The 14,599-nt window shown below is 38.2% G+C and overlaps 1 protein-coding gene across 3 annotated transcripts in view; it reads right to left on the reverse strand.

The window, feature by feature from the left end:
- The window catches only part of DMD (dystrophin), a 2,234,319-nt gene that overhangs the window by 1,199,453 nt on the left and 1,020,267 nt on the right, over positions 1-14,599 (reverse strand). For all 3 annotated transcript variants that reach the window (XM_027096086.1, XM_027096084.1, XM_027096085.1), the window contains exon 43: positions 3,035-3,207. In XM_027096086.1, coding sequence (XP_026951887.1) covers positions 3,035-3,207 — 173 coding nt within the window. The remainder of the gene's footprint in view (positions 1-3,034; positions 3,208-14,599) is intronic.

A 14,599-nucleotide genomic window follows, 5' to 3' on the forward strand; every position in this document is an offset into this window, starting at 1 on the left:
ACAGAAGTTTATAATTCAGATTCATCTTATAGCTCAATGCTGGGTGTGTTTCTGGGTGCATATCCTGGTCTTCCTTGACAATTTCTGCCCATATTTAAACCTGACTCGCAGGTCTTTCCATTGATTCCATGAGTTACTTGATATCCTTCCAATTATATTATCCTACCTAAGGTAACTGGAGTTACTTTCTGTTAGTTGTAACTCAGAACCTTGAACAGTCCATTGAACTTGCTTTATTCCTGACTCAGAGTAAGATGCTCCTATTCCACTCCCCAAGGATCTTGTTCTCGCCCTCTCACATCGCTCACATCTGTCAACCTGTAATTTATTGGCTGTTTGTCCATTTTATCTCTAGGACTGGGAGGTTCTTCAAATCAGGGACTGAATTTAAATCAACTCTCCAATGGTGCTCAGGAAAATGTGAAAGCACATAAGAAAGAATTAGCAGGCATGAAGACTATAAGAGCCAGAAGACCATTATTTTTATCTTCAAAATTGCCAAGCTTGATTGAGTCATTATCATGTATAAGCAGTCTGCTAAGCACTCTACATACATTGTGTCATTTAATCCTCATAACAACTCTATGACTTAGAAAATATTTTTATCCCATTTTATAGATAAGGGAATTGTGGAGCATAAAGGTTAGGGAACTTGTTCAAGGACATAAATCCAGTCAGCAGGAAAGCCAGGATTCCAAAACAAGTTGAACTCTAGTGTCTGTGCTCACAAGCAATAACTTAAAACAGTTTTACTTGAGACTAGACTAAAAGTCACAGGAAATTTAGCAGCTCCTGACCAATTCCTAGAGGAACCCAGTTAGAGAAAAATTAGGATACTTTTCCAGAATCTGGATAAGAAAAGAGTGGGTCTACTGGCGTTAGTGACACACTATCTCTTGCCAGACATAGGAAAGACCCCACCCAGACATGGGGTGAGAATTCAGGAAAGACCCCACCCAGACATGGGGTGAGAATTCAGCTTACTCTCTCTGTGGAATGACATTAGTCTTCTGCTTCTTTTAAAGACTATAGTTGAAGGTGAACTGAAAGGGAAAGAGTTGTATGACTGTCATAAGGGAATACCCAGCTCACTGACCAAAGATGACATAAAGTGGGGGAGAAGTCTCAGAAAGCAGAAAGTTTCACCTCTGCTTTCGTGCAAGAATGGGAGGTGTCTATAGAAGCACAGTAACCACTGGCTACCCAAGAACCCTGCAAGGTTCTTAAGGGATAGTGTTGGTGGCCTTGGATGGCTGGAAGAAAACACTGAGAGAAGACAACAAAGACAAAAACATCTCCAAAGTGGAATGAGCACCCCAAAAGACAGTGATGAAATTGACCTCATTGGAGCAACTTGTAAAAGCTCATTTTGACTCAATGTGGGCTACTGAGAGGTGTACCATGATGGCAATATGAGTTTGTCTTTTGCAGCATATACATAGGGTTGCTGAGTTTCTTTCCCTTTATCAAGAATGGCTTTGGATACCCTAGGGCCCACTGTTTTCCAGTAAGTTGAGATAGAACTACTGGACCATCCAGGGAAAAATATTCTCAGGCTTCTTGCAGGAGGCTTCAGTCCATACGCACTGAACATCCACTTCGTGCTCAAGACTACCTTAATCCTGAGCATACCACACAAAATAAACCACAGCTTTTGTCTCTCAGGTGCTTGTGCAGGAGGCATAAAAGGAAAACATCAATCAATAAAATCGATTGCTATGTAGTAAATTCTAGGAATAGGTCACTTTGGAGCAGGTCCTCTACAGAGTAGCCACCAAGTCTGGTGACATCTGCAAATTCACAGATAGTATGTTGATATTATATTCCATTAATGTTAAAATAATATCTAACTTTCTATGATCGACTAATATTTTTAGCATTTTAAGAAGGAAATAACATCTCATATGAGACTTGAAGGGCAGGTAGGCCAGAGAGGGCAGAACACATTTGTGAATCTTTAAATCAATTTAATATTGATAGAGCAGAATTTGGAGGGGTTGTAGGGCAGACAGGAATTGATAAACAGTGAGGCTGACCAGAGGAGCAGGGGTCATGGGAAAGCCTTGTATCTCCAATTAATAAGTTTGCACTTTATTCTAAAGGGAATTTAAGTTTTCTTACACTTCAGAAAAACAATTCTGGATGAAAGATAATGGGGAACAAAGTAGGGATGATCACTGGAGACAACTGAGATTTCTGCTAGAAGTATTGATTTAGGAATCTAATGCAGTAAATGAAGAACAAAAATAGAAGTAAAGATGGCAAGAAATGGACAGATCTGAGAGATATTAAGGAGGTTCTTTGTAATTATTAAAAATGATTTGATTTCCTCTGAGAATAATGAAGAAGATGGTCTTGAACAAATCTTTGAAACCAATTGTTTTAAGCCATTACAACTTTATTCCTTTTAACCTAAAATTGGAAGAGAAAACAATATCTTCTTGTAGTATGAGGCTAAGAAATGTATGTGACTTTTAAAAATCTGGTCAACAGTTGGATATTTTAATTAAGGGAAGCACTAAAAATTAATTATTTTAAATCAACAAATTCCTTGTAGCAAAAAAGTGAGGGGACTTCCAAATGTAAAGGATCACCTTCAAAACAGAAACAACACACGAAAATCAACTTTGTGTTGCCAGCTTATATTTCCAATATATTAATCTAAGTATATCAAATGGTTATAAATCTATAGGATACAGATTTGACCAAAGGTATACAATTTATATTGTACAATTATTTAAACCACCTCAATTAAATGACCAGATGGGTTTTGACATTACCTGAAATTTTAGAGGATATTATAGTGCTCCAACGTAATACTAACTTCAGTACAGAAAAATTTGTTGAATTCAGCTCATTAGTCTGAACTGTTCATCATTATTTTTTCTTACTCCACTTACCTTTTCCAGTGAAAGTGATACTTCTCCCTCTCTTCCTCCCTACCTCTCTTTTTTTCCATGGAGAACACTGAAATGAACTCTAGAATTCCTGGGAGACAGGTATAATCATTTAGTAAAAGGAAAGTGGTACCTACCCTTGTCGGTCCTTGCACATTTTGTTAACTCTTTCCCATTGGAAATCGAGCTGTGAGAGAGCTTCCTGTAGCCTCGCCTTTTCCACCGGTGTGGCACTTTGCAATGCTGCTGCCTTCTTATTGTGAATAACGTCAATCCGACCTGAGATTTGTTGCAGGCTGTCTTTTATATTCTGTAATATTGAAATTTTAAAGCAAGTCAAAAATGATTCAGCTGTCTATGGAAAGAGAAGAAAGGAAATTTATCAACCCCCAAAGTAACTAATGGCCTCGCATTTTTAATATGGACTTTTTTTTTTAAACATCTTTATTGGGGTATAATTGCTTTACAATGGTGTGTTAGTTTCTGCTTTATAACAAAGTGAATCAGTTATACATATACATATGTTCCCATATCTCTTCCCTCTTGCGTCTCCCCCCCTCCCACACTCCCTATCCTACCCCTCCAGGCGGTCACAAAGCACTGAGCCGATATCCCTGTGTCATGCAGCTGCTTCCCACTAGCTATCTACCTTACGTTTGTTAGTGTGTATATGTCCATGACTCTCTCTCGCCCTGTCACAGCTCACCCTTCCCCCTCCCCATATCCTCAAGTCCGTTCTCCAGTAGGTCTGTGTCTTTATTCCTGTCTTACCCCTAGGTTCTTCATGACATTTTCTTTTCTTAAATTCCATACATATGTGTTAGCATACGGTATTTGTCTTTCTCTTTCTGACTTACTTCACTCTGTATGACAGACTCTAGGTCTATCCACCTCATTACAAATAGCTCAATTTCGTTTCTTTTTATGGCTGAGTAATATTCCATTGTGCATATGTGCCACATCTTCTTTATCCATTCATCCGATGATGGGCACTTAGGTTGTTTCCATCTCTGGGCTATTGTAAATAGAGCTGCAATGAACATTTTGGTACATGACTCTTTTTGAATTTTGGTTTTCTCAGGGTATATGCCCAGTAGTGGGATTGCTGGGTCATATGGTAGTTCTATTTGTAATTTTTTAAGGAACCTCCATACTGTTCTCCATAGTGGCTGAACCAAATCACATACCCACCAGCAGTGCAAGAGTGTTCTCTTTTCTCCACACCCTCCCCAGAATTTATTGTTTCTAGATTTTTTGATGATGGCCATTCTGACTGGATTAATCTCCAAAATTTACAAGCAGCTCATGCAGCTCAATAACAAAAAAACAAACAACCGAATCCAAAAATGGGCAGAAGACCTAAATAGACATTTCTCCAAAGAAGATATACAGACTGCCAACAAACACATGAAAGAATGCTCAACATCATTAATCATTAGAGAAATGCAAATCAAAACTACCATGAGATATCATCTCACACCAATCTATTGACTTTTAAAAGTCATTAGCCTTGAAGCCCAGTGATTTCAACATGCCCAACTTCAATGGATAATTCACAGTCCTCATCTTGATACAGGTGATCACTCACTCCCTCCATCTTAAAACTCTATCTTCATTTGACTTCTGTAACCTGAATTTTTCTGGTTTTTCCTCCACCTTCTTGTCCACTGCTTCTCAGTCTGCTTTACAGAATCCTTCCCATCTTACTAATCTCTTAATATTGGAGTGCTCTAGCTCAGTTCTGACACCTTTCCTTGTCTATCTATATTACCTCTTATTTGGTCCCATGACTGTAAATAATCTCTATATGACAATGACTCTCAAACTTATATCTCCAGCCCTGACCTCAACTCTGAAATCCAGACTCACAAATCTAGGTACTTTCTTGACACTTGGATGTCTCATGAGCATCTCAACCTTAGCATAACCACATTCTGAACTGCATCCCCGTATCCTTCTCTTCCCATGGTTTTCTCTCCTTTGGTAAATGACATATCAATTGATAGTTATTCAGGCTGACAACCTTGGAATCATCCTTGGTCTTTCTTTTTTAATCTCCAGTATTCAAATTGTTGGACAATCTTGTTGGCTCTACTTCTAGAACATGTCCAGAATTTGACCACTTCTCATTATCTCCCTTGCTATTGCTCTGATGATATAAGTTACCCTTATATCTCACCTAGATTATCACAATAGCTACCTAAATGATCCTCCTGCTTCCAGTCTTGCCCCTCTCCCAGTCAATTCTCCACACAACAGCCAAAGAAATTCCTATAAAACATAAATCAAATCATATTAATTCTCTTCTCAAAACCCTCCAATGGCTCCTCATCAAACCCATAGTCTTTTTTTTTTTTTTTGGCCCAGATGCCCGACTCGTGGGATCTTAGTTCCCCAACTAGGGATTGAACCCGCGCCCAGCCGTGGAAGCGACAAGTCCTAACCACTGGACCACCAGGGAATTCCCAACCCATAGTCTTTATCATGGCCTACAAATCTCTACATAGCTTGGCTGTACACTGCCTGACATTATAATCTTATTTTTTTCCTTATTCTGCATTTGCTGTCCTCTCTGCCAAAAATACTCTTTCCCTCCAAGACACTTATATGGCTGTTTTCCTCACTTCTTTCTCATCTCAGAAGAGCCTTATCTACTGTTCCATTTTAAGTAGCAGTGCCAACTGCCCTGTATTCCCTGTATTGTTCATTTTTCTTCATGGCACTTATGACTAACATGAAATTATACAACTACTGGTTTCTCTACATCACTAGACTAGATCCTATGAGTGAAGGAATGCTATCTGTCTTGCTCTATATTGGGTTTCTAGAGCTCAAACCTGTGCCTGGCACATGGTAGGTACCCAGTGCATTTGTGTTGAATAAGTGAAAGTATCTCAAAATTTAACTCCATAATTTTAAAGTCTAGATTATATTTAAGGGGAAAATACACAATGCCATTAAGTAATAAAAATCTTTTAAAATATTAATGTTCAAAAAATGCTAAAAACTTACATATTTGTCTAGTCTTACAAATGTGAATTTGGTTATTTTGCTCATCTGAATTGTCAAAGACAAGTCAATTGAGTAAACATTTATTGAGCTCTTTCCTGTACAAGGACCAATACAGAGAAAGTAAAGGTAGGTGAAGCACAGTTTTATTTGTTTCGAAGAAGTTTTAAATTGATCTCATTGAGTTAGTAAGGGAGGATGTGGTTTGGAAACTGAAGGAAACAATTATAGTTTAGAAGTCCCAGTTAAATGATGAGAAATTATTTGATGAGTGGTCTAAGTGGTACCAAACCTTTTCTCAAAGTTCAGAAAAGGAATGAATCATATATCATATATGGTCACAAGCCAAGGAAAGGGCTCATAAAGGAAGTGCAATTTGGGGTAGACACAGCTGAGTAGTTGAAGTGGAAAGGACATCATACTTAGTAGGTAATACACATGCAATGACAGGGAACATGAGTAGCCGTATACGACTGACATTTCAGAAATGTACAGGATCAGGGAAGATGGGTCAGAAAACAGAGGCTGGAGATGATTAATAATGTGCTTTAAAATACTGCATGTAATTCAGTAGACAGTGGGGAACCATAACGTGTGTGTGTGCATGTGTGCGTGTGTAGTAATTTCAAATATATACAAAAGCAGAAAAGGAAAAAAGGAAAATAGTACAAACAGCCCCCATGAGCCCATTATCCAGTGCCAACACTTATGAAACCATGGACAATTTTCTTTCATTATATTTCCACCCATTCACCTCCTCAACTGGATTATTTTGAAACAAATTGATATATTATCCATAAATATTTCAGCATGTTTCCAATATACGTGAATTGTTTTCAAGGAAAGTACACATAATACCATATCCTACATCTAAAAACTTTAAAGTGTTATTAATGTAATCAAATATCTAGTTGCCCTTCATAATTGAGTTGAATTGAGAAAGTTGTTTAGGAAGGAAACTTGGCAGAACTCAGTGACTGTTTGTTGGGTGAAGAAGAGGAAAGACATGAATAACTCCCAGGTTTCTGGCCTGAGCATCCGGATGAATACTGATATCTGAGTAAAAGGATTTCAGGTGGATGAACAGGTTCTGTGTGCACATGCATTTGTGTGTGTGTGTGTGTGTGTGTGTGTGTGTGTGTGTGTGTGTGTGTGTGTAACAGATGATTTCCTTCTGGACACATATTATGAAGCCTTTGGGTTGTCAGACAATAGACATTCAATAGGCAGTTGGCAACAGACTTTGAGAATACGAATGAGATGGCAAATATCGTTGGGCCATACGTATTCTCACATTTCCACACGGTCTGGCCTTTCTGAGCAAAGAACATTGGCATCTGGGTTAGAGGATAATTGAATAGCAAACATACCTTGGTGTTTAGATTAGTGCATTTTTCCAGGGAGACTTAGAAGCTTATCTTTCTTGGATCCCTTTGCTTACATTCCAACTTACATTCTGAGGATAACAGACCTAGACCTTCCCCTCTCTCTGGAGAGGATGTGTTTACATTCCAGAGCAAAGGTCTCTCTCTGTTTGTCTCTCTCTTCCCGCCTCTCTCTCCCCTCACCCACCCAAGTCCCTCCATGTCTGTCTGTCTGTCTCTATCAGATGTGCCAAATCCTTTATATAAGCTCTAATGTTTATAATGTTGGGGTTTCTCTCTTGTACATCTGGCCCTCACTGCACGTCTCATGGGGATTTGAGTAATTAGTGAGATGTTCTCTGACCCAGAGATCACATGCTTCCTATCAGGATAAATAAATACAGTTGACCCTTGAACAAAATGAGGGTTAATCTGTGTATAATTTACAGTTGGCCCTCCACATCTGTGGTTCCTCCGCATCCGCGGATTCACCCAACCATGGACTGTATAGCACTGTAGTATTTACTGTGGAAAAATATCCACATGTAAGTGGATCCATGAAGTTCAAACCCATGTTGTTCAAGGGTGAACTGTGTAAATATAAAAACTTAACAGGTATCAATAAAATGAACATATTTGCTGACTTGCAGGCAAAATTGGGATGGTTCAACCATGTGTGAGATGGAGACTAGGCTAGATAGGGGGTGCCTGTTGCTAAGCCTGCAGCTTTCCAGAAGGCTGGCTCTGAAGCAAACTCCATTGGGCAGCAGGAGAGAAGTCATGGGTAGATCTTAGGGAGCTTTCCTGCCTCATTCTAAGACTTTATGACTGTGGTGCATGAGGACTTGTCTTGGGGGAAGATTAATCTATAGAATCTTGTGAGGATATAGATAATGTCGGTTGTAAGGGGCAAAAGTCAATGCTTACAATGGGACCCTGAGGAAAGCAGCTGTGTTCCCAGGTCTTCAAATCAGCTAGACACAATGGTTATGGGTGATGTGAGTGAATTTCAGAGAGAGAGAGAGAGAGAGAGAGAGAGAGAAAGAGAGAGAGAGAGATTGTTTATAAAATTCCAAGGTGTTGTCTTCAAGTCCATGAACACCTTGAGATTAGAAGGTTTCATTATTTTTTTGTTAAGCAACTCAATTTAACTCTGTGGTCAGAATATGTATCTAACAAGTATTACCATGTGAGAGAAAGGAAGGCATGCCAACACAGAAATATCCTGTGAGATTCCTTATCTGAAGAAATGCAGGTTAAAATTGTCTTCTGCCAGTGTTACAGAATTGCTAGTCAGTGGAATGTAGTAGGTGTTGTTTCATTACAGGAGAGATGGTCAAATTGCTCAGAAACTTTTGTTAGAGTGAAAGCGTGAGAAGAAAATTTGCCTAACGATGACCCTTTGTGGAAAGCAGAGGTCGAGGTTGGAGATGAATATGTCCGAAGAGTAGATCTCATCAGACCTTGGAGAAGAACCAGAAGAGTAAAATATTTTAAAACTAAAGGGAGAACGAATATCAGGAAGGAGGGAGGGAGGGAGCCACCCAGAAGTCAAATGCATCTAGGAACAGGAGTAAAGAGTCAACTGTGGATATTTAGGAGGTGACTGGTGATCTTGTCAAGAGCAATCTCAGCATATTGAAAGTATGGAAATGTAAATCTGGACAGAGAAGACTGTCTTCCATTGTCAACCTCTTTCACTACAAAATTGAAAATAGCTTAGTACTACACTACGGTTTGCTTTATTTGACATAAGACACTTCTTTATGGAGGAAAAGTTTACTACTAATAAAAACAAAACTGAGAATATAACAAAAATTTTTAAAAAGACAGAATGGATCTTGTATATGTTATCAATGTCCTAGAAGTGCCTTCACTCAAGCAAACCTCTTATATTCGTTCTTTCTTTTATCCACCTGGCAAAATTTCATTACCATCTCCTGATGGCTCTGAGACTAGAGTCTTGGGTGGAATATTTAGGGCTACCCCACTAGCTGGATTAGATCAGGTGCACCAACATGACTTCTTTTCTGCTGCTGTTAACTCTGCTGACCTGGACAGCCTGACAAAATGACCTTTGCCAGTGCTTGCACTGGCTCAAATCCTGTTGATGTGAGTCACGGACTCCATGTTAACGTGGCTGCCAGCCCAAGGGCAAAATTCCAGAACTCTGACAAGTGCTCCACTTGATACCAAGCATCCAGCTGACTGACATGCTGATTACTGAAATTCACACTGGGGCAACCAGCCCCATTTGTCCGTGTGTTGGGAGCCCAAACACTTAAAATGAATAGCTGTAATTTCCTAAAGGGGTAAAATTCAAGAGAAGAGAAGGAGGATCTTCCCCACTGGTCTAAAAGTAATCCATTCATGGCTTTCATGCGGGGTGTGTGTGAGAGAATATATAGTCTCTCTCTGATGATTTGAGTTTGCAAAGCTTCCTGATTTTAATCCAAATCTCTGGAGAGTTCCCAGTTCTCTGGAGAGTGATGGAATTGCTTAGAATCAAGTTATGAACAGTTTTAGCAATTCTGGGCAGCATATTGTAAAGGCAAGAAAACTTTCTATATTAAATGAGAAAAGCAAAAAGCAAGAACTGGGGTAGGAGATGTCATACTCCCTGGATACCGAGATAATAGCTCCTTGGTGCATTCTCAGAGAATGCTGTCAAAATTGGCTGGAGTCCAGGAAATCCTTTTTAAAGTCCCTACACATACTCTTGTCCCTGAGGCACTGCACACAGAAAAATGGTATATGCACCAAAGAAAATTCTGTAGCAGTTTCCATAGTTTAAAGTCAGAGATGAGATCTTTTATAGCTTTTTACTATTTTAGTTTGTCTAGAAATAAGTGATCTTTACAGTTTCTGACCCTCTGAAAATGAAACCATAGTCACTGTAGTTGCTATGGTGATAGAAAAATCCCTAGGATCACTACAGAGTATATTATTTCCATTTCTCTCCCTGAAATAGTTCCTTACCTTACCTGAAAATATGATTGCAAAATGAGGAAGCACACACTTTTTAGTCAACTTCCTTCCTGATGTTGACATGCACCTATGAAATGACCTCCCTACTCCCCATTTCAATTCTGTGAGATGTTTATTTGTCAGTCACTCTTCCTGGAAATGGAAATTTCAATTTCTGGAAGGCACGCATACATAAGTCTATATAATTTAAGTCCTTGATATTTCAAAATAGCATCCTTTCCACTCTGGTTCACAGAATCAAATAAGTTACCCTTAGTTATACACTTTTTTTTTTTTTTTTTTTTTTGCGGTACGCGGGCCTCTCGCTGTTGTGGCCTCTCCCGTTGCGGAGCACAGGCTCCGGACGCGCAGGCTCAGTGGCCATGGCTCACGGGCCCAGCCGTTCCGTGGCATGTGGGATCCTCCCAGACCCGGGCACGAACCCGTGTCCCCTGCATCAGCAGGCGGACTCTCAACCACTGCGCCACCAGGGAAGCCCTATACACTTTTAATTGAGAAAATTTTGATAGTGAAGCAACTTTCGCAACTGAAAGATGAAGTCCAGATATGTACAATAAGGGAAAACAGAAGACTATGAACTATACTGCTTTAACTCACATTTAGAGGTGAAAAGCCTGTTGTTTAAAGAAGAGCTCATTGATAACACAGTCATAGTAATATAGGCCTCAGCTTTGAGATAAATAATATTTAGAAATGTGGGTTTCCCTTTAAGAAAAGAATCAGTTTTTTAACGGTATTCATAACACAAACAATTTGAACCTATAAGTACTTTGTTGATTCAAGTATTATGTAATAAGTGTCTTTAATGAGCTAAAAAAGAGAAACTAAGACTACAGACAATTGATCTAGGGAACCAAACAAGGCACCTGTTTGCCAACTAATCAGGCTGAGATAAAGGTCTCAAGTAACTTAACTAGGCTCTGTTCTCTATCATAAGGGGCATATTTCTGCTGCTCAGTTTTTCTTCCTTTTAATGTAAAGCAACAACTACTCCCTTGCTGTCAGAATGTTCTACTATAGAACATGCCTTTACCCACCTAAATGGTAAATCTATTTATATGAATGTCAAACTAGATACTGTAGAAAGTGAACGGGGCTGGAGTAGGAGACAGTGATATCTGATAAATTGAATGTATTATTAATCACTTCTGATGAAAATAAACTTAAACAAGAACTTAGTGAATTTTTAATGTCTTTTCTTACTTATTACTTACTTATTGCAAGTATAATTATTTTATAATTACTCTGGAAAGTGCCTATATGATTTCTGTTTCTAAAAGTGCTATTTAAAATAGCATATTGCTATTGTGCCTTCTCTGTAATCTATAACTTATAGGTAGACTTAGTCCTGTTTTATACCAAGAAGCAAGCTCAAACACAGGTTCCTAAGTTTAAAACTCTTACTAAGGTAAGATTTGAAATAATAGGTCGATCATACGATGTGTATACAAACTTTAATCTGAAATTCTGTCTTCTATTTTAAAGTTTGTAACAAAATATTTAGAAATTATTTATAAAATATTTACTTCAAATTTTGCAAGTGTTTGCTTAATAAAAGTGTTTCCATAAGAAAAGCTATCTTAAAATTGAAACAATATAGTTTCAGATATATAACAAAATAAGCTAAAATATAAGATAATATGAAATTGTCTAAGTGTATTTTCCCCCAAAACTGACTTCCATATTTCAATTATATTCTGGCTTGAAGTATATTGAATTTCATTTAAAAACTGTAAAATTGCTTTCTAGTGATTCTTCAGCTTTTATGTCCCAAAATGACTCATGGGAGCAGATGGCTTTAAACACCTATAATTCACATTTTTTTTAACCATATTTACTTCTTTTTTTTTTTTTTACATCTTTATTGGAGTATAATTGCTTTACAATGGTGTGTTAGTTTCTGCTATATAACAAAGTGAATCAGTTATACATATTTACTTCTTGAAGAAAATTTCTATTTGGTTCACTAAAAGCTTCTTCATCACATCTTCTCCCACCTCTGCACCATTCAGTACTGTTAAGCATAGCCTTCACCACACAGCCCTGGTCTCTGTAGCCCTACCAAGTTCTGCTAGGCCTCAAGTTTCTCTCCATTTCTCTGAGAGCTATAGCTCTGTCTTCATTCATTAACGCAACAAATATCTGTTGAAAACCTACCATGTGCCAGATACAGTCTAGGTACTGGGGATACGACAGTGAGTCGGAAAGACAAAGTCCTCCTTTTTCTGTTAGCTCACATGCACTTTGCTGTAGCTTTTAGCCGAGTCGATCATTCAATGGCTGATTCCCTACATCTGCTGATGCCCACTATTGGACACTATTAGTGAATCTATAGAACCACCTTGACATCTTGCCTATCCCGTTTTCCAACTCCACCAATAAGATCCAGTTGTATCAAGGTGATATTTAGATTGTGGGAGTGGCTGAGATTGTCCACAGAGGCGGGGTTAGAGGAAAGAGGGCTGGGAAAGGAACATCAGAAAAACCCATATTTTGCGAGCAAGTGTGGAGGAAGAACTAAAGAATGATTCCAAAATTTATATCTCTAATTGAGATGATCTCCTGAACTTTGACTTATATATATCCAGTATATCCAATATGTCTCTTGATATCCACATGGATGTGTAATAAACATCTTAGACTTAACACATCAAAACTAAACTTACACTCAACCTTGCACCCTAACCTGATACTCCTGCCGTTTTCCGCATGATACAGTTAATGGCAGCTCCATTGTCCCAGTTGTTCATGCCAAAATTCTTAGTGTTATCCTTGAATCCTCTCTCTACCAACCCACATGCAACTGGCCACCAAATCCTATGGGCTCTACCCTGAGTATGTATTCAGAACTTAAACCCCCTGCCACTCTGATCCAAACCATCATCTCCAGCTTGGATAGTTCTGAATATGGGTATAATAACAGTGCTTTCCTAATAGGGTTGCTGTGGTGACCATACAAGCTACCACAAGTAAAGAATTTAGAATGGGTCCTGGCACATAATAAATCAGTAGTAGCCAAATGCCACTTATAGTCAAAGCATGAATATTTCAAAGGCTTTATCTTCTATAAAATTATTCTCAGTTTCTGCTTTCTACATTGCTTTCTCCTCTTCACAAATTCAGTTACACTCATGCCTTATACTATGTATTTTGTCTATATTATGTCTCTCTTACTTTTATTACTTTCTAACTTGTTTGTGTAACTCTGACATGTGTATTCAATTAATGTTACAAATTACCAGAGCACAGGGATCACATCTTCTATTTCTCTTTTAGAGAGTTAAACACAGTATTCGAGGCTCAATACATATGTGTTAATTTGAAGTGAAAAGTTGAGTTGAAGCTCTGAATCTTAACTTGCTTATGAAAATCAATTTGAATGGAACCACTGAACCTTTAAGGTTTGTTACATTGTTCTTGAACTGTTGCAGGCATGCATTCAGGCCTGAACAGATGTTGTGCGTGCTTCAGTCATCTCCCTGTTTATTCTATTTTACTTTTACTTGTTATTTAGCTGTTAGAGTAAATAGTGGAATAACAGTCCATCTGTATTTCCTGGCCAAGTTTCTCCATGGTTACCGCACAGTACCTCAGATACCTAACAACAGACAAAGTCCTTCATTTGGAATTATGCCTAGTTCCCCAGATGTCACAGAGCACCAATGAGAACAAAAAGAAACCTGCAAAACCTGCACTTCACTGTTCCAACTGTTCCCCAAAGACAACAATCCTAGCCATCAGCACCAACTAAACGAAAAATGATTTCATAAATCCTTCTGTGATAGGTACATTTTGCATTATGTTGTGCACATTGTCAAAATCTTTTACAAAAAAAAAATCTTGATAGAAAAATCGGCTCTTGCGCATAGCAAAGGAGAATTGTGTAGAAGCAAATGCTTTTCTCATCATTCAAAATTAGATATATGGTATTCTATGTTTCCAAATATTTTAGAACCAGGACATGCCTTTAAGTCTTGTGTAACTGAGCAAAGGAGGGGCAGATAGATTTTATGAAGAAAAATTCTACGGCAATACAGTAATCCAGGGAGACCTGAAAAACTGATTACCACTGAGGAATGGGATTGAAAATGTGGACAGGATGCTTTTCTTTCTTCTTTTCACTTTATACTATTTTATCCTATTTAAATATACAATCATGAGCATCTTATTATTCTGATAAAGAATGGAAAATCTAGCATGTGTGATCAAGCAAGTTTACAGATAACTACTATACACAACTGAATGTAATTAAGTCTGTACAAATTAATACAAATGACAGTACACTATTTTGGAAAAAAAAGGAAACATATTTGGTAATATTTTGCCCATTTTATAAATGAT

This window comes from Aethalodelphis obliquidens, unplaced genomic scaffold (genome assembly GCF_003676395.1).
Source record: "Aethalodelphis obliquidens isolate GAN/ISIS:26980383/991018 unplaced genomic scaffold, ASM367639v1 scaffold98, whole genome shotgun sequence".
Lineage (NCBI taxonomy): Eukaryota > Metazoa > Chordata > Mammalia > Artiodactyla > Delphinidae > Aethalodelphis > Aethalodelphis obliquidens.